The sequence below is a fragment of the Vombatus ursinus genome, unplaced genomic scaffold, assembly GCF_900497805.2.
Source record: "Vombatus ursinus unplaced genomic scaffold, bare-nosed wombat genome assembly UNPS02006779.1, whole genome shotgun sequence".
NCBI lineage: Eukaryota > Metazoa > Chordata > Mammalia > Diprotodontia > Vombatidae > Vombatus > Vombatus ursinus.
In genome coordinates, this window is record NW_020946557.1 from 19,124,186 (window position 1) to 19,146,758 (window position 22,573).

At 38.7% G+C, this 22,573-nt stretch overlaps 1 protein-coding gene across 4 annotated transcripts; it reads left to right on the top strand.

Annotated features, from left to right (window-relative positions):
• The first annotated feature begins 787 nt into the window (after positions 1-787).
• RNF146 (ring finger protein 146) lies at positions 788-21,319 on the top strand. 4 transcript variants are annotated; one of them, XM_027848645.1, is made up of 4 exons: positions 788-878; positions 4,564-4,630; positions 10,351-10,499; positions 19,520-21,319. In XM_027848645.1, the coding sequence occupies exons 3-4, from the start codon at positions 10,489-10,491 to the stop codon at positions 20,577-20,579; spliced, it is 1,071 nt and encodes a 356-aa protein (XP_027704446.1). In that variant the 5' UTR covers positions 788-878; positions 4,564-4,630; positions 10,351-10,488; the 3' UTR covers positions 20,580-21,319. The 4 variants fall into 4 exon arrangements, with proteins under 4 accessions (XP_027704446.1, XP_027704445.1, XP_027704447.1 ...); XM_027848646.1 differs by having other exon boundaries at positions 796-878; positions 4,544-4,630; XM_027848647.1 differs by lacking the exon at positions 788-878 and adding an exon at positions 1,411-1,933.
• Positions 21,320-22,573: the final 1,254 nt, after the last annotated feature.

Sequence of the window (22,573 nt, forward strand, 5' to 3'; positions counted from 1 at the left end):
AAAAAGATTCAATGTCTACTAAAATGAGTGCAAAATAATGGCATGCCATGGATATTAAATAATAACCGTTCTCTTTGGCTGATTTGCTTTTTGCCAGAAGCTTTGATATAGATGGGAATTTTTTCTGTTGAGAACGAAATAAATGTCCCCAGTTATCGAAAAGCATTGCTGAGCTGCGTTCGCAGGAAGGGGGCCCAGCCACCCGGGTGCCCCATTTCCCGGGTCCGATGCTTAAGCTGAGGACTCTGGGGCTTCCCTGGCCCCGAGGCGCAGCCGTGCATCCCCCACCAGCGCCAGGGGCGCCAGGACGGGTTGTCCAGGCCTCGAGCCAGCCCTGGTCCTGTGGGACACGCAAGATGGCCTAGCTAGGGATGGACGTCTGGACGCCCCACACCATCGCTCTCCGCTGGCTGGAATGTAATAGCTAAACATTCAAACACGGGGTTAGAAAAATTCAGGCAGCGAAGCGATAGGCTGGCAGGGGGCGGGGTGGGAGCGAGTTTTTGGGACACGACACGGAGCGAGGAAGTCACCACGCGGGGGCGGCGGCAAGGGCGAAGCTGCAGGCCAACCGGCCCTCTGTCCGTTCCGGCCTGGTGGAGGTGTAGGAATTGGGGAACGAGAGGGGCGGGGACCCACGGATGGAGGGAGGGCAACTGGTGCGGGAGGCACGCGGGACTGCGCAACCGTCCCCGGCTCTCGAGCGGCACTGCCTCCGACACGCCCTCTATCCCCTCCCCCTCCCCCTCCCCCTCTCCCCGGGTGCGCCGGCGCGCCGTGCCGTCACGTGACGTCTCCGCGCGTCCACGGTCTCCGCGCTGCGGGGTTGTTGGCCGGAGAGAAAAGACTGCGAAGTGGCCGCGGCGGTAGCCCGGAAGGTGGGGGCCGGGGAGAAGTCGGGGTGGCTCGCGGCGGGCGGGCGGTAGCTCGAGGGGTCCACGAAGGAGCGTGGGAAGGAACTCCCAAGTGTCACCTCTTCCTTCCTTTCTCCCTCGCCTCCCCTTCCGCACCCTTCCTTGTCCCGTTCGCCTCCGTGACGTGCCGCGATCCGGGCGCTCCAGACCGGAGGGGGTCGGGTGGCTGGGGGCAAGGGGTGCGGGTGCGTAAGCCCGACGTCCCCGCTGTGTCGCGGGCTTTGGCTGGCCGACCAGCAGTGGGGAGGACGGGGATGGGGCTGGGCAGTCCCCGGCCATCGGGTTTCTCTCTTTCCTGCTTTGGCCTCTTGCGAGGGCCAGAAGCCGGCGGCGGCCGTGGCCCTGGCCTCTGTCTAGACCCCGGCCGCCTCTTTAGACGTAGGGAGGACGCCGGCAGCGGCTGTCCCCGGTGCGAGAGGCGGAGCTGCGGCCATGCTGCCCCGCGGGGGGCAGTGCAGCCGGGGCGGTGTCAGCCTCGGCCCGGGAGGGCTTCTTGGCGGGGGTTGGGAGGGGGCACGCCGACTCACCCCGTCCCTGGGCTGCGGGTGGCCCGGGGTTACTGTAGGCGCGGTCGGAGTCTTTGGGGAGGTCACCCCACTCTCCCTCCAGCTCGAGGCTCGTTTTCGTCCCTACTGGGGGTCTGTGGTGTTGTGACCAAGGCCCAGAATGTGGTTCCGGCCTCGATCTTGTTACTGGTTTGGAGAAACTGGTGCTAATTACCCTCCTCTCTCTCTCCTGTCTCTTCCCCCTCCCCCCACCCCCAGTCTTTCTTTAATGCCTCTGCTGCCCACTGCTCTGCATCCACCCGCGGGGGAGGACGGCTCACCCGCCCACTTCCTTCTCACAGTTAAATCTGGCCTTGCGGACTTGCAAACCTTTGTTGTGGTGGGAGTTGAAGCAAGCAGCTGATCAGTCTTAGGAAAAAAAAAAACTACCGAAATTCAGAATTCACACGGTGCTTCAAAACACAAAATGTGTTATTGAAACCGAGGCGTTGGCGAGGTGCTTCGGTTTGCCGGGTACAGACTTCTCGTTCCCTCCCTCTCCCTCCCTCCCTCTCCCTCTTTCCTTCTCTCCTTCCCTCTCTCTCCTCTTTCTCTCCCTCCACGTTTCTTACAAAAGAGTGTTGTTTTCTTCCATTGTTGTAGCTTATTTTGTTCTCTGAAGGCTTCTGGAGAAAGGCAGATTTTGAGGGTGCGGGGAGATAGAACAGCCTTCATGGGTAAAATCTGAAGATGTGTAAGTTTTTTCACGTACTGACAGAATTTGCAGACTAACGAAATGGATTTCGCATTCACTCATTTTGTGTGATGATACTTTGCTCCCCCCACGAGTCGTCTGGCTTTGTTAAAGGGGCCCTTTAATCTTCTATTTTGGAAGTGCATACATGCTACTTTGGCTAGATTCTCACTTAAGCAGTATCTAAAATATTGAGGTGAAAGGGAACTGAGTCAAAATGCTGCACAGTCAACACTAAAAGAAATACTATCTCCCATGTATGATTGCCATTTCAGGGGCCAGGCATTTTTCTTTTACATTTGTGTATATCCATCCCTTTAAAAATAGAGCACTGAAATTGTGAGAAGTTGGCTCTCTATTGGTCTTTGAAACTAGCAGGCTTATGAAGATTGCTTTTAAATGGAATTATTCTTTTGGTAACAGCAGATAAATATATTTACAATTTTTTTCCCCCAGTGGTAACAGAAAAAAACTCAGAAAATATCTGCTGTTGGGACTTGATGAAAATAGGTCAAGTAAATAATTTAAAAAATAAAAAGTTGATGGTACTTTTAAAAATTGAGTTTTAATTTGCCAACATAAATGTTAAATTTTTCCCTGTTGCTAAATCTAGTACATGTTTTATTAGAGAATTTGGAATTGGCCAAAGTGAAATTGTAGACAAAATAAAAATGTATGAAACAACTAAATTTTATCTCTTTATGTTTTTTGTTATGTCTGAGATGCATGTTGGATGTTAATCAGTTTAATAGGATTTTAGTGGTCATATAAGAATAATTCTTCTAAATTTTGAACTGAGGTAAAAGGGAGAATAAGAATATTTTCTTTTTTCCTCTATTATGTGGGTCAACTAGGGGAGTATAATATTTTCCATTGGAGTAATCAGAATTTTTTTCTGTTCACTCCAAAGTGATTTGTTGAAATGATGGAAGATAATAGAATAATAGAATACAGGTTTGTTTGTTTTTTTTTTTATTTTTGCATTTAGTATAAATTGTGCAACTATAATTTCTGTGCTTTCCTTAATATACTAAGATGAAACTCCTAACTCACTTCCAATAGGGAATTATGGTTTGAGGTTTTTTTGTTTTTGTTTTTTCATTAGGGTTAAGAAAGTTTGCTGAGCCATCTTTTTCTTTCCTTGTATCTGTTTATGACCCCGCTCACATTTTTCCAAAACATCTGGTTAAGAGTAGACACTAGCTTATTAACATAGCTTTAACCAACTTAGCATATTTTTTGTAGAATAGTAAGTCAAAGGTTTAGCTCTGGAAGGGACTTTAGAGTTTATTTAGTTCAGCCCTATCATTTACAGAAGAGGAAACTGAGGCCCCAAGAGATTAAATGACTTGCCTAGAATCATACTGACTGTATATTACATCTAATAACCTGGGACTATTTGGTTAATTCAAAGAAAAGCTGTTAAATGTCTGTCTAGTGTGGGCACTTAAAAACCTTAGAATTATACAGCTGGATTGGAGCATTAAAGACTTAACTTGTCAAATTTCATCTAACTTGAACCCTTCATTTTATGTTATGTGATTTAGAGTAGTTCCTCCATGTCTTTCAGGTGACATAAGTTTTTGGAGGTTAATCGACATGCCCGAGATTACACAGCTAGTTTTTGGCAGAGCCTTTAATATTTATAAAAATATTTGCAGATCATCAAATTGATTTTTTTTGTTTGATTAAAATGCAGAATGTGAGAGAGCTTAATATTTTGTGAAATAGGATACAGCATTGACATTTTAAAGAGAATTTAAAACCTTAATGTCCTCCTCATTAGAAAGATTAAAGTTGTAAATAGTGGCAAACTAGGAAGGAAAAGTTTTCTACTTGTTAAGTGAAATTGTGGCCTTTAGCTGGGAAGAGGTGGAATACAGTTAATTGAAATTGGTTTTAAAACAAGACTTTTGCTATAAAGCATAATTTGTACTTTAGCAAATGTTAGTAGAAGATGATAGTAGAAACTAAAAAGGGAAATATTAGGCCATTCATTTCCATCCAAAAGGGGAGGACTAAAGAGAGAGAGAGAGAGAGAGAAATTTCAGGTTTACTTGCTAGCTAACACCAATTTTCTCTTTGCCTTTGCTTCTTCAACCTCTCTATTAAAAAAATTAATGTGTTAATTTCTCTGGATTAACTGAGGTTGAAAGGTTACATTTTTTTTCACATAATTTGCTTCAGCCTTTAAAAATTTAAATTTTGGAGGATGGAATATTTTTGAAATTTGAAAAAATATCTTTTCCATTAGAAAAGTCAGGGGAAAGCTTAACAAATAACTTATATTTGTTTGCAATATTAGATAATTTTATATCTGTCCATTAATTAGTACCATTTTAAAGATAAAAAGCAATCATTTTTCTTAACACATTTAACTTTTCTGACAGAAATACCCTGAATTTTTTAGAGTTTTGATGGAAACGACAACATTGTCATCCTTAAGTTAACTGGTGATATAAAGTCAATAATGCTAGGTAAGTAATAGTTAATCTTAAGTGGTTCACTTAGGTGTGATTTCCTGTGTGTGTGTCTTGTGTGGGTGAGAGTGAGATTTTTCCATTAGGTAAACTACTTGTTTTATTAAAGGCAGAGGCCCTATATGTTCACTGTCTTTTTTGCTTTTTTTTTTTTCTGTAAAGACTCCATGTCAAGGAACAAAGAGATCTAATTTTAGTTTTCTCTCCTGTCAGCTTTCCTAATGATTCTATCTTTATGTAGATGCAAACAGGCACTGAAAGAACACAAAAGAGTTGGGGTAAGGGGGTCATATATAGCTTACAAATTTCTGATTAGTCCCTAAATCAAAATATTGTTTAATTACTGCTTTTGTAGTTAAATCCAATTGAGCATTTTGATTTGTAAAATAGCATTAATGCACAGTTTATATTAGATGACTCTTCAAGTTCAAAGATGCATTCCTCTTCTAAGATCATTTGCAGTGTACTTAGATTATTTTAAGATTGTTAAGTTAATTACCATCCTGTAGTTCTATGTTTGAACTCTTAACAGGTTTACTTATAGATAAATCCATATATTATCACCTTTTGGTCAAAAGTAAAAGGTAATTTCCCCCCCTCACATCATTCAGGTAAAGGTGGGGCTTTGTTAATATGTTTTTTATTTTTAATGGTAGTAGCTATATAATGTAGGCTTCACACTTGGCTATACTAATTCCTCACTTATGACCTCCAGTAAATTGCTTGATTTCTCTAGATTGTAATTTTGTCATCAGTAAAATGTTGGTTGGACTAGATATCTCATTGACTTCTTAATATAGATTGTTCCCTTGATACATATTTAATTGACCAGTTTGGCAATTGAGGTTAGGCATGCCTAAATCATTCACATCTTGGTATATTGAGCCCATTTTATAAATCAGTTCATTTTTGAGGAGGTTGGTATTTTAAAGTGGCTTCAGCTTTTGATTTTGAGTAGTTTGTGGTATTGCTTGTTTCATTGCATGAAAAAAATACATGGAAAAAAATCTTATTTGACCTACAAAGGTCCTCTTTTCACTTGTTTTGCTTCACTGGATTTTTGACAATTTTTAAAAAAATTTTTGTGTCTTTTATTTTAATTTTATTTTATTTTGGTTAAGCAGTGGGGTTAAGTGACTTGGCGAGGGTCACACAGCTAGTAAGTGTTATGTGTCTGAGGCCAGATTTGAACCCAGGGCCAGTGCTCTATGCACTTCGTCACCTAGCTGCTCCGATTTTTGACAGTCTTTATCCTGTACTCTGGATTATACCCAGGGATATGGATGTTGGAGGAACCGCAGTGACTCCCAAGATTTCGTATATGGGGAGATTGAAATATTCTTGATAATACAGATTGTGAGCTGTTTTAGTTTCAAGGATTGGACATGGTCTTCATTCGTTTGTGGCTTTGTTTTTTTAGATGATTTCATCCATATGGGGAAATTCAGGTGAGAAAACTTCTACAAATACAGATTGGTAGTTTTTCTGTAACTTCGTTTTAGAGAATTCTATGGGGTATTAATGAGAGGTTAAGTGATTTATCCAGGGTCACACAGCCCATATGTGCCAGAGATAGGCTTGAGTCCAGGTCTTCCTGACACTATGCCTTGACTTTTAGGTATAATCTGGTTTTTACAAGGAATGTTCAGATTGTTGAAAATTTTTTGCAACAAAAGCAAATAAATTCAAGCTGTGATGGCCAAAAGGTGCCTTTGGAAAGATAAAGTAGATATAAAGTAATTTTAAGAATGTGCCCAACCCTCTGTTACTGTTGTAATTAAGATGGTCTTAAATGATACGGAAAGAAGAAAACAACAGAACCATGAGGATTTTGAAAATCGATGGATAGAAGTTTTAAGATAAGTCTAGCAATTACCTTACTTTCCCCACTGAAAGTGGTATTAGGCAAGTCACTTAACTTTCAGCTTCAGTTTCCTTTTCTGTAAAATGAGGATGATAGTACTATCATATGGTTGTTCTGAAGACTAAATGTGATAAAACATGAAAAGTGCTTTGCAAATCTTAATGTAGATGTTAGCTGTTATTTCTGCCTCATAGGTCTCTCAAGCAATAGTGATTTATGTGGGCAAATCACAGTTCTTTGTTTTATAGATTTTAAAAAGAGGAAAGCAAAAAGAGGGACAACACCTATTGCAGTCTGAATTTGTTAGAAATTTTTTTTTAATTCTCATTGTTGTGCTGGGATTTTATCCATTTTTATTTAGTATTTGAGACGAAGTATTCGTTAAGACCTTTTTAGAAATATTCCATGAACACAATACTCAGCCAAATTAAGAGCCCAAATTTGTGGGCCTCCTAAAGTGTCCTCTAAAGAGTATTTAGAAATTTAAGAAAGCCATTTGATCCAAGGAGAGTTCATCAGATTAGAAAATCTCATTAAGCACCAACCAGATACTTGGTTTCAGTTCTTGAAGGCTTGTCTCCAGAAATGGTTAAGTAAATTAATAGAGGATTATTAGAAATAGAGTAAGTGAATTAAGAAGCTTGGAAATAAGCTTCTACAAGGAAGGCAAATTTTGAAATGACATTATTCTTTATATAGCCTTCACAAATAGCTGCTTTTGTGTATGATCAAAAAATAAAGTGTAATGAAAATTAAATGCTAAAGATTTATCAATAAAAATTTGCGCATTTTGGAGGAAAATGTTAGACTATACCTGATATAAATTCCTGGTGGTATAAATCATGATTTCAATTGTAAAAATGTTATTTTTTTAAGGGTACTGTTCTGCCCCTAATAAGGTTCTTAAGGATAGAGAAATAGGGTTATTAATAACAAAAGTAATACCTAAAGTGTTATGGTATTAATCTGATATTATGCAAGAACTAAGAGTCCCATATAAGTTTTCAAAAATTTTACTTATTTAATACATACTTCTCTAAGTGACGCAATGACCCTTACCCATTTTGTTAGTATACCAAACAATTTAGCCTTTTAACAATGAGCTCATCTTTATTTCATGAAATTCTCTGCTGTTCTGTAATTCAATAATGACCTGGAGGGGCTATTGATATGTTTGATACATAGAGTTGCTTGTCCGTGAATGGTTCCATACTGTCATACTCTTAATTCTTGTCCTTTAGAAACTAGTTTTTGTTTCTATTATCATCGCTTTGTCCTTACTTTGCATGCCTGCCATTTTCTAAGGTACTGTTGACTTCTTGTCAGCTGAGGAACCAGATAATTGTACTTTGGAATTTTGTGTAAAAATAAGAGCAAATAGATAGTGAGAGATGGTTTGTGTGGACTCTACTATGAGTGAAGAGATTTTAGTATGCATTGTGATAGCTCCAGTTTGCCTGTTTGAGGTCTTTTTTGCTTCCAAGTTCTGTTGAAAGATTTCCAAATAAGTAACCTTTGGTTAAGTAAGGTATTGCTATAATTACCATTGTACTATATAGCCTAAGTAATGTAAGGTTTGGATGTGTGTTTGTCTTTATTTTCTCTACTAAGTTGCAAACTCCTTCAGGGCAAGGATTGTTTTTTTTTTTTAATGTATCTTTGTATCTATCTTTGAGCTCCTAGCATAGTACCATGCACTCAATGAGTACTTTTAATTTTTTTTTTTTAATCTGAGACTTAATTCTCTGGGAAATTTTACTCTCTCAACCAGAAAATATAAACATGTGTGAGACTTTTAAAAATTACATTTCTTTTTTTTTTTGAGTCAGAAAAAATCAGCTTATCTTTCCCATGCCTGTTTCCCTAACTGAGAGTGAATCAGGGCTAGGGGTTGAGAAATCATGCTACAAACATGTATAATCAAGCAAAATAATTGGCCATGTTTAAAAGAGAAAAATATATATAAATATATGTGTATATTTGTGTATGTGTCTATGTATACATATACATGTCTCATTCTATGCCCTGAGTCCTTTACTTCTATCACAAAATAGCATGTTACATTAGTTGTCTAGAATTATTGTTGTTCTTTATACAGATCAGAGTTGCTAAGTCTTTCACAGCTGTTTGTCTTTATGTTATTGTCACTGTATAAATTGTTCTTTTGATTGTGTATATTCTGAATATGTTCTTATAAATCTCACATTCCTCTTAAACCATTTCCTTCATTTCTTGCAGCACAGTAGTATCTTATCACATTTATATGCCATATATAACTTGTTTAGCTATTCCCCTCAGATTCCAGTTATTTAACGCCTCACAAAGAGCTGTAAATATTTTTGTATCTCTTTACAGGTAGTTTTGCTTAGGGTTAACCCCATTCAGGAGACTTTTAAAAATTTACATTTTATTAATGCTTTTTAATATAAGTCATCATTTATTCCCTCTTATATTTTTGTGGCTCCTCACCTCCACTCCCCTGAATCAAATTTGTATCAGAAACCTTTAAGCAAAACCAACAAACATAGCGAAAGCATTTAATAGTGGATATACCACACTCTATATTTGTAGTCCCCCATCTCCTGAGAGACAGGAAATTTTGTTTCATCATCATTTTTCCTGGACTGAGATTGGTCATCTCAGTCAGAATTTGACCTCGTTTTAATGGGTTTTTGTCTGTTTATACTGGTTCTTCTAGCTTTGCTTTGTAATCATTTCATTGTTGTCTTCCCATGTTTTTTTGAGTTCCTCATTAATAGTTTTTTTAAGCACAATAATCTATTAAATTCATATACCTCAGTTTTTCTAGCCATTCCTCATTTAATAGATACCCATTATGTTTCTAGTTTTTGCAGTCAACAAAAGTGCTGCTGTGGATATTTTTTCTGCCTTCAACATCCTCAAATGGTATATGCCGAGTAGTGAGATCCCTATGTGAAAGGCTATGAACGTTTAGTCATACTGATTACTTAATTTCATTTTCTTTTCCAAAATAATTGGACCAATCCACATGTCCACTAACAGTGTATCAGCATATTTTGTCTTCCCATATCTTCCAACATTTATTCCATCTTTTATCCTCTTTGTTATTTGTTGGGTGTGAAATGAAACCTCAAGAGTTTTAATTTTCGTTTCCAGTTACTAGTGAGTTGGACTAAACTTTTATATACAGTATTCTTGAAAACTGTTTATAGTCTTTGACCTCACTTAATTGGTGGAGAAAACTTGGTCATTTGTGTCAGTTCCTTTATCTAGCTCTGATATCAGAGCTAATTGATGCCAAGATTTTTTTCCTCACTTGACATATTTGCTTATTTTATCTGTACCAATTTTTGTCACGCAAAAGCTTTTTAATTTATTTGAAATTGTCTACTTTGTGTTTTATGTATCCCTTTTTTGCCTAGAATTTTCACTCTAAATAGGATTGTCTTTGAGGTATCTCCTTTGATTTTAGTGTCTGACCTTTTATATTTAGGTCACTTAGCCATGTGAAGGTTAGCTTTTCAAATGTAAACAATATTTATAGGCAGTTTCAGAAAGGAACTATGTTTTTGTTGCTATTGCCAATTTGTTTTTTAAGAAGTTATTATTTTCGGGGTAGCTAGGTGGTGCAGTGGATAGAGCATTGTCCCTGGATTCAGGAGGACCTGAGTTCAAATTTGGCCCCAGATGCATAACACTAGCTGTGTGACCCTGGGCAAGTCACTTGACCCCATTGCCTAGCCCCCCCCCCAAAATAAGTAAAAAGTTATTATTTTCCTGAGATGTTTTGGTTTTTTGGCATATGCCGATAATCTATCTTGTAAATGATCTCCTTACATATTTCACTAATTTTAATCTTTATTTTCTTCAGTTTACAGAGAAATTAATGCAAGTAGGGCCTCCCTTTGCAACACAAAGAATGAACCAGTAGTGAGGAAAAAGCACTTTAACTTGACTAACTGCCTGTGAAGAGGATGTTTTATTCTTATAACAGACACCAGTGGGGTCTATGATAGAAATGTAAGTATAACATCACTTTTTGCCTGAAGCTGTTATTACTAAACATATAAATAACTGTAATGAGACATATATGAATTTACATACGATGAGAAACAGTAGAATAACTAGCTGGTGCTTTATTCTTATGGTTTCTGTTGAAAAGCTCAGAGGTTTAAATACTTTACGAACATTAAATCTTGGAAATAGCCTCCCTATTTAAGGTAGCTGGTAGTTTTATCCATTTATATAGAAGGTATGATTGGGACCCAGGTCCTGAGACTCTAGAACCCTGAAACTGAAAGTGATCTCAAGGTCATCTAATTTAGTTAACTCTAGGCAGTGACACTTAAGTTGATTATCAGCCAGTTCAAATAAACTCAACTTCTTACAGTACTATAACTGATCTTTTGGATTTGCTAACTTGTGTATTGCTAGCTTGCTCAATTAGTGGCACATTATGACCTATTGATTTCTTTTTGAAAGTGTGCTATCAGTGATTTCCTATCTTCTACTCAGTTGGTTTTGGGTCATAAGTATGTTTCTTTGCATTTGGAGTAGATATATCACCGAGAGCCTTTCAGTATTTGAGATAACTATTGAGTGTGTATGGTTTATTTACACTCACTGCTGTAGAAATTAAGTGAATTTGAGTTTTGCACAAATATGACTGCGTTTTGTTATTCCTGATCATTTACTAAGGAAGAAGTAGTGGAAAGAGAAGAGGACTCAGAATAGAGCTTTGTGATACAACCACAGTTGGAATAGGATGGGGATAATGATCCTGTAAAGGAGACTTTGGAGTGGTCAGACATATAGAAGAAGAACCAAATTAGAGCATTGTCATGAAAACCCAGAAAGAAAAGGGAGGTCGAGAAGAGTGAGAATTGACAAAATTGTCATTAGATTTGTCGATTAAGAGATGATTAGTAAGGGAGAGAAAGCAGTGGTTTTGAGTGAAGACATTAGAAGTCTGACTGCAAGTGATTGGGAAGTGAGAGAAGAGCTTATGGTAAACTTTTTTTCTCAGTTTAGTTATCATAGATTTAGAGCTGGAAGGAAGCTTAGAGGACATATAGTCCACACGCTCTTTTACAGATGAGGAAGCACAGGTGAAGTGACTTGCTCAAAGTAAGAAGCAGAGCTTTAATTTGAGCTCAGGTCCTCTGATTCCAAATCTAGTACCCTTTCTACTGAACCACGAGAAGTATAGAAAGACAACATGAAGGATAAGTGAAGATCAAGTAAAGGATTTTTGAGGACAGGGAAACCTAGGTATTTGTAGGCATCAGGAGAGGGACCACTTTTCACATTTGAATTACAAGAAATATAAATATGTAAATGTAAATATAACTAAGATGACATGATAAGCCAGTCTGCATTCAGATGTTAAAAATTTTACATTACCAAACCATGAAATATTTTGTAGGAATAATTAATGATAATGGAGTTAGACACAAATGTTTTATATTTGTTAACTTGAGCTTTGTTGTAAACATAAAAATAAAATGCTACTTGCTGCAGTGAAAAGAACTATTTTTGAGGGATAATTTTATTCTATCATGAAGTTTTCTCCCTTCCTCTTCCCCTTTTGTATTACCTGTTTTAATCAAGAGTCATGAGAGAATTACTTTGAAAATAATCAGTAGTTGCTTGTTTTCTCAATGGGGGGGAGAGAAGGGAGAGAATTTGAAGCTCAGAGTTTTAAATGTGAAAAATTGTTTTTACATGTAATTGAGGAAAAATAAAATACTAGGTAAAAAAAATAATTAGTGAGTTTCTTGAATTAAACTTTAAAAATTGTTGAAAATAAATTATTAGACTGACTAGCCATGCCAGTGAGGAGATAGCAGTACATTGGATTATTCAAAATAACCTGTGACAAAAAGCATCTGACTTTAAAACCATTTTGTCCATTATATCTGAAGAACGATTTGCTAAATATGGGAATTTGACACCATCAACTTCTCATTATCTCTGCCAGTAGAAGAGAGTAGAGGCATAGATAATGCCAGAGTTATTTATATTTGACTTAGTTGTTTATTGCATCATAGGTATTGGAAAAGTTATTTATATTTGACTTACTCTGTCATTGCAGCAAGTAGCCTTCCTATTCTTAATTTCTGGTTGATACTGAGTGCAATCCATAATTTAAAATTTCTATTGGTACTGGTTGTTTGTAAATCTTGATCCTTTTTGAGTTCTCTGCAGCATTTGACACTGTTGACTAGTTAATTGCTTTCTTCTCTTGAGTTTTTTTGTCTGTTTGTTTGTGGTGTTTTTTGGTCACTGCTCTTTTCCTGCCTAACCACTTCTTTAGTCTCCTTTCCTGAATCATCATCTGTATCCATTCTCCTGATTGTAGATGTACTCCCAAGCCTCTGTCCTAGGCTGTCTTTATGTAGTTTCTCACTTGGTCACATCATATGCTCCCACGCATTTAATTGTCATGATTATGTAATTAACTCTCAAATCCATATAGACAGCCCTTATTCATCTTAACCCCAATTTTAAACTGAATGTCCCTTAGGAATCTAAAAATCTCCATGTCCAACACAGAATTAATCTTTTCTCTTCTCATCCTTTGTTCAATTTATCACTACAATCTTTTCAGTCTTATAGATTTGTAGTCTCTGTAGTCATACTCAACTCTTTTACCTCACAACTCATATCTAATGTATTGCTAAATTTTGTTGATTCCACTTCTATAACCTTTCTCATATTCATCCTCTCTCTCTGCTCACATGACTACAATCCTGAGTTTTCCGTACCTCTAGAAAGGACTGTTGAAATAGCCTCTTTAAAGTTTTCTTAAGTCTCTCTCCAGTCCCTCTCCAGTCCATCCTCCATAAGACTAGCAGAATAGTTTTTCATAAAATCAGAGATCTGAGTATATCAGTACCAAGCTCAGTAAACTCAAGTGGCTTCTTATTTCCTTTATTATCAAATACAGACTTCTCTGTTTAGCATTTAAAACCCTTCAGAACCTAGTTCCAGATTGATTTTCAGGGCTTATTATGCATCACTCTACTTCCTGCACTCTATACTTAAGCCAAACTGTCCTTGCTGTTCCTCACTAAAACACTCCATCTGTTGCCCCTGCACTTTTGCATGTTTGTAATGCACACACTCATCATTTCTGCCTCTTTAAAATGCTGGTTTCCTTCAAAACTCAGCTCAGGTACCACTTTCTAAGTGAAATCTTTCCTTATGTTCTAAGCTTCTGGTGCTTTCCCTCCCAATATTATTGTTTCCCCTCAATAAAACCTGAAGTCCTTAAGGGTAGGGACTGTTAATTTTTTCTTTATATTCCCAGCAAATAGTAAATCCTCACATATATTGGAAGTTTGATATGAGAAACTAGAAAAACTAGAAATGAGTCTTAATTATTTTTTCATTTCTTGCTTGGCCAAGTCATCTGATTTTCTTACTCCAAGCTTTTTCAGGTAGGTACCAAATAGTTATCTAAACAGAACTATACTTAACTCACAGAGCTGCTTATTTTTCTGGCTAGATCCATTTATTGAGGTGAAGGTCCAGAAAAAGGAAGAAATTTATTAGAAAAAAATTTGAGTGTGTGTTGTTGAGAGGCATGCATGAAAATGTGCGACATGAAGTATGAGGCAGTCAGATAGCACAGTGGATAGAGTGTTAGGCCTGGAGTCAGAAAGATCTGAGTTCAAATCCCACATCAGACTTAATAGCTGGTTTGACCTTGGGCAAGTCACTTTGCCTTTGTTTGCTTCAGTTTCCTCAACTGCAAAATGGGGATAATAATAGCACCTATCTCCTGAATACGGGCCGCACGCCGACCCTCTGCCAGTCGTGCGCCAGTACCCACTTCCCTTAAAAGAAGTGCACTGCCAGAGTCTTACCCATGCCTGGGTCCTCGGTCCTCAGCCGGATCACCACACAGAGACAAGCCATGGGAAGGCACCAACACCAGAGTTTTATTCAGAGGCCAACACAGCAAACCATCATAGCAAGCCCAAGCAGCAAGGCCAGAGCAACAGGCAGGAGCCAGGGGAGAGCGCACGTGTGTTCTGACCACGCTTGTTCCTAAGTACCTACTTAGCCCCTCCTCCCCAGCCCGCTACTAGCCAATGATTGTAGGGTCAGATACCAGAAGGGGCTGTCTGAGTTTAGCACACCAAGGTGGGGAAGAGTGATGTAGGAGGCCAGGATTGGATACAGGAAGGAGGCATCTGGGATTGACGCATAGACAAGAGTACGTGACCTAGGAAGTCAGACTCAGGAGGGGACTGGGTCAGTGCTGCACAAGGTCAGGAAGGTCACAAGAGGCATCTGGGGATGACGTTGCATATAGGGAGGGGACTAAGCAGAGGGAACTCAGTCCTCTGCCGTCCCACTCCCACGTGGCACCGCCCCTTGCCTCAGGAGCTCAGGCTCGGCTACTTCCTTGCACCCAGCTTATGTCACAGAGCACTGCCCAATTGCCTCATGGCTTCTCCGTATCCAGCACATCCCAGTACACACGACTCTGCCTACCACAGTCCCTGCCTTGACTTCCAAAATACCCAGATCTTACCTTACCCATGCCACAGCACCCAACTGGCAGCTGCCAACATCAGACAGTCCCTCACACTCCTGGAGTTGTTTTGAGGATCCAGTGAGATATAGAAGCTCTTCGCATAGTGCCTGATACATAGCAGGGGCTATGTAAATGCTGGTTACTGTTGTCGTTATTATCATGATGAGCATGGCAGAGTTGCTAGTTCTCCTTTTTCAGCACCATCATATCAACAGCTCTAATAAAAACCTTTCAAACAAATTCTAAAGCATCATTTTTTTTCTTTCCTTAATCCATTAATTCTTTGCCTGATCTTGATTTTTTTTTAAATATTTACTATTATAAATTTAAGTATCTATATAAGTTGCAACCTCTTCCATCACCCACTTAAAGTAGTCCTTAAAGCAGAAGTTCTTAACCTTTTTTGAGTGTGTCATGGACCTCTTTGACAGTGTGATGAAGCCTGTTGACCTCTTCTCAGAATAAAGTTTTTAGGTCCATAAAATACTTGATAGTAAGAAAAAAGTCAATTGAAATACATTATCAAAATTTTAAAATTGAAAAAAAAAATTCATGCACCCCAACTTAAGAAGTTCTGCTTTAGGGCCACTGACAAACTGCTGCTTTTATTTCAGACACTTCCTGTGGCAGGTTAGACAAAAATCAGTGCTTCAAAGGCATTCTCAATTTGTATATGGCCATTGGAAAAAAGAGGTCAGTGTGGTATTGTGGAGACATAGTTGTCCTCTCAAGACCAGAGTTCAGGTTCTTCCTTTGACACGTACAGGTATTGTGGCCTTAGGCAAGTTAGTTTACTTCTCAGTGCTCCAGAAGAATCTCTAGGATTCTGAATTTCAGAGCTAGATCTTGAAGGGATGGGTAAGATATAAAGGACAGGAAGAGTCATTTAGTACATGAAGATTGATGTGTACAAAGACATGAGAAATGGGAAAATGTATCATATATTTAATTCAGCTTTGGCCAAAATAAACCCAAACTGCTTGAAAGGGATAGTAAAAGATTAAACTACAAAGAGATTGTGGGCATATTTTAGAGAACCTTTGCGTGCCAAACTAAGGAGCGTGGACTTTATGTAGTAGACCATAGAGAGCCATTAATTTTTTTTTCAGCAGTAGAGTAACAGTCAGAACTGCCTGTTAAAAAGATTAATCTGGCAACAGCGTATTCAGAATACTTAAGTTTGCTGATGTAGTTTAAATAAAACAATGTAAACCTTTGGTTGTTTTTTATATGATTGTTTTCTTAATATATCATGGCAGAAGTATTCCCTAAATATACATAATCTACTAGAAAATGGGTCACTTCCATTTAACTTTTCGATTAAATAGTTCATTTACCTCTGGTTTGAAAAAACAATTTATCCTATAGTTTTCTTATAGAGCCACAAAATTAATCTTGGGGTGGGAGGAATCATGGTCTGAAATATATGGCATACTTTCTTTTGGATTTGTTTTACTGTGTCTTGATTTCTCATAAAGTCACTAGCTTCCCATTGTTCTATTCTAGTTTTTAAGGAAGTATTTTCTTCAGTAAGCTTTTGGACTTCCTTTTCCATTTGGCCAATTTTGCTTTTTAGGGCATTCTTCTCCTCGTTGGCTTTTTGGACCTCTTTTGCCATTTGGGTTAGGCTATTTTTTAAGGTATTATTTTCTTCAGTATTTTTTTGGGTCTCCTTTAGCAAGTTGTTGCCTTGTTTTTCGTGATTTTCTTGCAAAACTCTCAGTTTTTCCTCTACTTCTCTTACTTCTCAAAATCCCTTTTGAGCTCTTCGAGGCCTGGGACTGATTTATATTCTTCTTGGAGGCTTTGGATGTAGGAGCTTTGACTTTGTTGTCTTCTTCTGGTTGTATGTTTTGATCTTCTTTGTCACCAAAGTAAGATAATGTAGTTTGGCTGTTTTTGTGCTGCTTACTCATGATCCCGGCCAGTTACCTGAGTTTTAAACTCTGTTAAGGTAAAAGTCTGCTTCCATTGTGGAGAATGTAGTGTCCCAAGCTTCAGTTTTCAGAGATACTTCTAGGGACCTGAAAATTTTCAGTTCTTCCAAGGTGCTATGATAAGGGGCAAGGTGTTTCCTCTCCACCGCCCCAACAAGCTTCACCACACCAGCATTCCTCCTCGCCCCAGGACCGTCCCTCAAGAACTGTGACCCAGATCCAAGCACCTGTAAAGCAAGAGATTCCTGCCTCAGCACTGGCAAAGAGATCCCTGCAATCCCCCTCTGATCAGCCAGTTGATTCCCCCTCAGTCTGTGGGCTGGAAGCTCAGGAGGCAGCTGCAGCCCCGGGGGCGGCTGAGACCTAGCTCCTCTCACCGCAGTCACAGACTTTTCCCACTGACCTTCTAAGTTTTCTTTGGCGTTTGTGGGTTGAGAAGTCTGGAAACTGCCATAGCTGCCCACGATTCAGCCTTCTGAGGCCTGCTCCACGTTCGTTGCATCCTGCGTGCTCACGTCGAACTGTGCTCCTCTCCCTGCCTGGTGAGATATACTTTTGTGATCAACCATCCAGGCCATCTTTGGCAGAAAATTTGGTTCACTCTGTCTTTTTGTGGATTCTGCTGCTTTAGAATTTGTTTAGAGCCTTTTTTTATAGGTATTTGGAGGGGTTTGGGGGGAGAGCTCAAGCAAGTCACTGCTTTCCCTCTGCCATCTTGGCTCCGCCCCCCATACTTTCTAAAAATAAAATATATACCTGGCTCCTTGTAGCATATCTGTAGCTCTTTGCTTAATATCATATGCTGTGTGGCTAGAACTAAGGCCATCTCAAATAGTATCTCATCTGAACTTGCAATTTTTTCAGTTAAGTATTGGGAGCCCCCAGTGAGGAACCTCCTCCTACCAATGTATCTTAACAGTCTTAGAAAGTTGGACATTGAGAGGTGGTGATTTTCCCAGGATTACATAGACATTGTGTTTCAGAGGCTGGACTTGAATCCTGACTGAGGTGAGCTTTCTCTGTCCACAATATCTTACCTGCCTCAAATATTTAGAATTTTTTTCATGGGGAAAAAAACTGAATAAATAGTGCTTCTGATGAGTGGTTTTAAATCTAATTGTTTAAAGTTAAATCTACCCCACTCTTTAAATTTTTTTGAAGTGTGTTATGAAAGAGGCTCTAAGTCTTTTCAAAGTCTGTATTCAGTGTCCCCACATTAATCTTTGCCGTGCTCATTTTTTTCTAATTCCTCCATCTCTTGCTCTTTTCAGACAATTTACTCAGTATTGCCTTTAATCCAGAAATGTCCCATATTACTCATCTTAAACACTCTCCATTCAAGCAGTCCTCAAAATGTGTATCTTTCTTTGATTAATTGGGAAAAGTAACTAATTTCTATGGAACTATCTATATGCAACTATAACCGGGTTTAAATAGCAGTGTGGAACTTAGGCCCCCAAAGTCAAATCTGTTCTTGGCCTATTTCATTTACTACCTCCTCTTTCATGTTAACTACTTCCCTACCCTCACTGCCACCCTCAGGACCTGAAGTTTCTTAGGTATAGGCAAGGAATCTCCCTGAACCTGAGCAGGTCACCTACTGCTTATTCTGCTTCTGGTCTTAAAGAGTTGCCTGGGGCATGAGAGATTAAGTGACTTCTCCTGGGTTATACTGTAGGATTTATCAGATAGGAATTGAACCATTTCCAATCCACTAGGTTTTGTGACCTCTTACAGGATTCTTAACCATTTTTGTGTATCATGGACCCCTTTAGCAATCTGATAAAGTTCTTGGACCCTTTCTCAGAATGTTTTTAATGTTTAAATAATATATTTGTGATGTTTTAAAATAAAATATGTAGGACTAAAAAAGAAACCAATAATGTTAAAAATCAGATAGCAAAATACTTTTTAAAAACTTGACATACCCTAGTTTAAGAACCCTTTATATTATAGTTATTTTCATATTTGTCACACTTCTCTACCCTCCACCTCACCCCCCTTCACTTATAAGCTCTGTCATAACTATCCTTTGTGCTTTGTACATCTTAGGTGTTTAGTAAGTATTTTTATGGAATTAATATGGCATATATATTTATATTGATACCAGTAGTTATAAAAGTGGTCCTGTTTTCCATTATCCCGAACAGCTAGTGCCTGCCCCTCTAAAGGGTACCTTGTATCTCCCATATAGGTATTTTGTATATACCTGTTAATGTATTCCCCACTTCCCAACCTCCTTTTAGCCCATTGCCTAGCACATAAGTATTTAATGCTTGGTGATTGATTTAAAAGGTCATAAGATTGAAGAACTGATTGGCAATCTATATGTATTACTTTAGTTTTGTTACTTTTCCTTCCCCTTCTCTTCATTTCAAGTTACTTTGTATTTGTGACTTTCAGTTTTGTTTGTCTTGTTTGAGCAGGGAATTGGAAAATTCATTGATCCTAAGTAGATAAATGATTATAATGTACATAGACATTTTTTTGTGACTGGATGATTTTGAAAACAATTTTTATATACTATGATAATGAATGCCCTTTCTCTTCTTTAGGATGGCTGGCTGTGGTGAAATTGATCACACAGTAAACATGCTTCCCACGAACAGAAAGGCAAATGAGTCCTGTTCCAATGCTGGACCTTCTCTTACTGTCCCTGAATGTGCCATCTGTCTGCAAACATGTGTCCACCCAGTCAGTCTTCCTTGTAAGCATGTATTCTGCTATTTGTGTGTAAAGGGAGCTTCATGGCTTGGAAAGCGATGTGCACTCTGTCGGCAGGAGATTCCCGAGGACTTTCTTGACAAGCCAACCTTGTTATCACCAGAGGAACTTAAAGCAGCAAGTAGAGGCAATGGAGAATATGCCTGGTATTATGAAGGAAGAAATGGGTGGTGGCAGTATGATGAACGCACCAGCAGGGAGTTGGAAGATGCTTTCTCCAAAGGTAAAAAGAGCACTGAAATGTTAATTGCTGGGTTTCTGTATGTTGCTGATCTTGAAAACATGGTTCAATACAGAAGAAACGAACATGGACGGCGTAGGAAAATTAAACGGGATATAATAGATATACCAAAGAAGGGAGTGGCTGGACTTAGACTTGACTGTGACTCTACTGCAGTTAACTTAGCAAGAGAGAGCTCTGCAGATGGAGCGGACAATCTATCAGCCCAGGCTGGGGCTTCTGTGCTGCCTCTAGTGTCTACTTCTGTTAGACCCTTAACGTCACTAGATGGCCAGTTAACAAGCCCTGCAACACCTTCACCTGATGCAAGCACTTCTCTAGAGGACACTTTTGCTCATTTGCAAATCAGTGGAGACAGCATGGCTGAAAGGAGTCACAGGGGAGAGGGAGAGGAAGACCATGAATTACTGTCTTCAGGCAGGGTACCAGCACCAGATGCCTCTGTGGAGGAAACCGAATCAGATGCTAGTAGTGATAGTGAGGATGTATCTACTCACATTGCACAACACTTATCTTCAACTCAGCAGAGACATTTGGTTCCAAATGTGAATCAGATAGCAGCTGATAGACCTGCAGCAGGGGGTGGAGCAGTGAGTGCCAGTGTCAGGTCTAGAAGACCTGATGGACAGTGCACAGTAACTGAAGTTTAAAGATGTTGTCAGCCACATGTTCAAGAATACAAGTACATCTGTGATGGTATCTGTAAATTTCTGCCCATGAGACATTACACTCATCCCCTAGTAGTGTATTTTGGGGTTAGGGGGTGGGAAAGGGGAATGGGAAGAATTGGCCTGTAACTAAAACGTCTAATATGTCTCTGGAAAATTTATTTAAAAGTCAGGAACTTGGGTGTTGATAGTTGAAAGCTACTTAGCAATACCCAGTTTTTCTTCTAAAAGTCTTTTTATTTTGTAGTGGGTTTTTTTTTTGTTTGTTTGTTTGTTTTTGTTTTTTGAGATCCTCAATCCTTTTGGCCACTGTGTATTTCTCTGTGCATTAACTGTCTTCGTTATCTGACTGTTGCATTGTGTCTTATTTCTCTGCATGGATCGACATATGGAAAGAACACTAAACTTGGGAGCAATATGAGGTGCTGGTTATTGATGAGAGCAGGGTGCCTAATTTAATATGAAAATAGATCATGTTTGGAAGTTACGAGGGATGTTTTAAATAGACAAACAGCAACCATTTTATCTTGCAAGTTCTCAAAATGAAAATAAACAGCTAATAACTTCTGTTCCAAAATCCTGACTGTAACATACATCATAGTGTTCCCATAAGCTTTGCTGTCTAGTCCTTGTAGTTTGAGGTTTCTCCTAATCTGTCTCATCTTTTTCTTTTTTTGTTATAAAATTTATAATTTAATAAATAGTACAGTTTGTCAAAATAACCTGTGGCTGCTTGTCCTTTGTTGGAATCTGAGTGGGAAAAGGGATTTTTTTTTTCCCCCAGAACTTGTTTCCCCTAAAGATTGGTGTGTTTGAAACACTAGCATAATAGTAATCTGTTTAAGACTTGTAAGAGAACAATGTATGATTTCTCCTTGTGCTCTCTTGGAAAGTACTAAAAAACATACTGTATGAAAATGAAACCATTGCTTTCAGAAGCTTTAATTTCAGAAGAACACTGCAAATATTTCTGTTAACTAGGTGAAGCCTCTTGATGTAGTGAAAGCATTGAACCAAGAGTTAGAAGGTTGAATCTTCATTCTATTTGCTGTATAAACTCAATTGAGCGAGTTCATTGGGTTGTAGTTTTCTTTATAAAATGAGAATGACAATACTTGTACAGTACTTCAAAGGGTTATTATGAGGAAGTTGTTTTATAAATTTAAAGTATTCTTATTTGTGGTTTCAACATGAACAGAGGTCATATAGCAGTCTCATAAGAAAATCCAAACCTGGACACAGATTCTTACTATTTGTCCTAAGTGTGTACTTTAGACATGAACTCTTAATTTTATTGGGTAAGCCACATTGTCTTTTTTTTTTCCCCCCTTCCCCCCTTCCACAATGGATGTATTATATAGTTAGCTTGGTAATCTTGGATCTGGCACTGTAGCTGTTCCCATAACTTTAAGCAGTTCTGAATTTATTGCTTTTGCACTTTCCTAACTCACATATTTAGATGTTAGACTTGACATTTTACACAGATATGAGATTCTCTTTTTTACATAATGAGTGGACCTTATACATGTAAATTACTTTAAAAGTCATCTTACTGTCAATCATGGGTCTTTCTGACTATAATAGTTTTTATATTACTACTGAAGCTTCATTATATTTGACCCAGACTTAGGAGATTAAAACTCCTGCAACAATTGAGCCTCCTACCACCCTTTGAGGAAGCTTCTCAGTCTCTCTCATGGGATAGAGGCAAGACTTCTGCAAGCAACAGTTTTCAGAATTCTTCATGGACTTCTGCTTGACTACTTGACTACATTTTAACTCTCTGGTCTCTAGTTTCTACACCTACTAAATGAGACTGGATTAGCTGATCTCAATTTGCTTCCAGTTCTGTACCTATGATACTGTGACCTTTACTCACAGGATCTCTGCCCAGATGGGACAGGATGGTTTGTCCTATCTCATCTGACTTGCCCTATTTCCATTGCTGAATGATGCTGAGTGACACTTTTGATGTT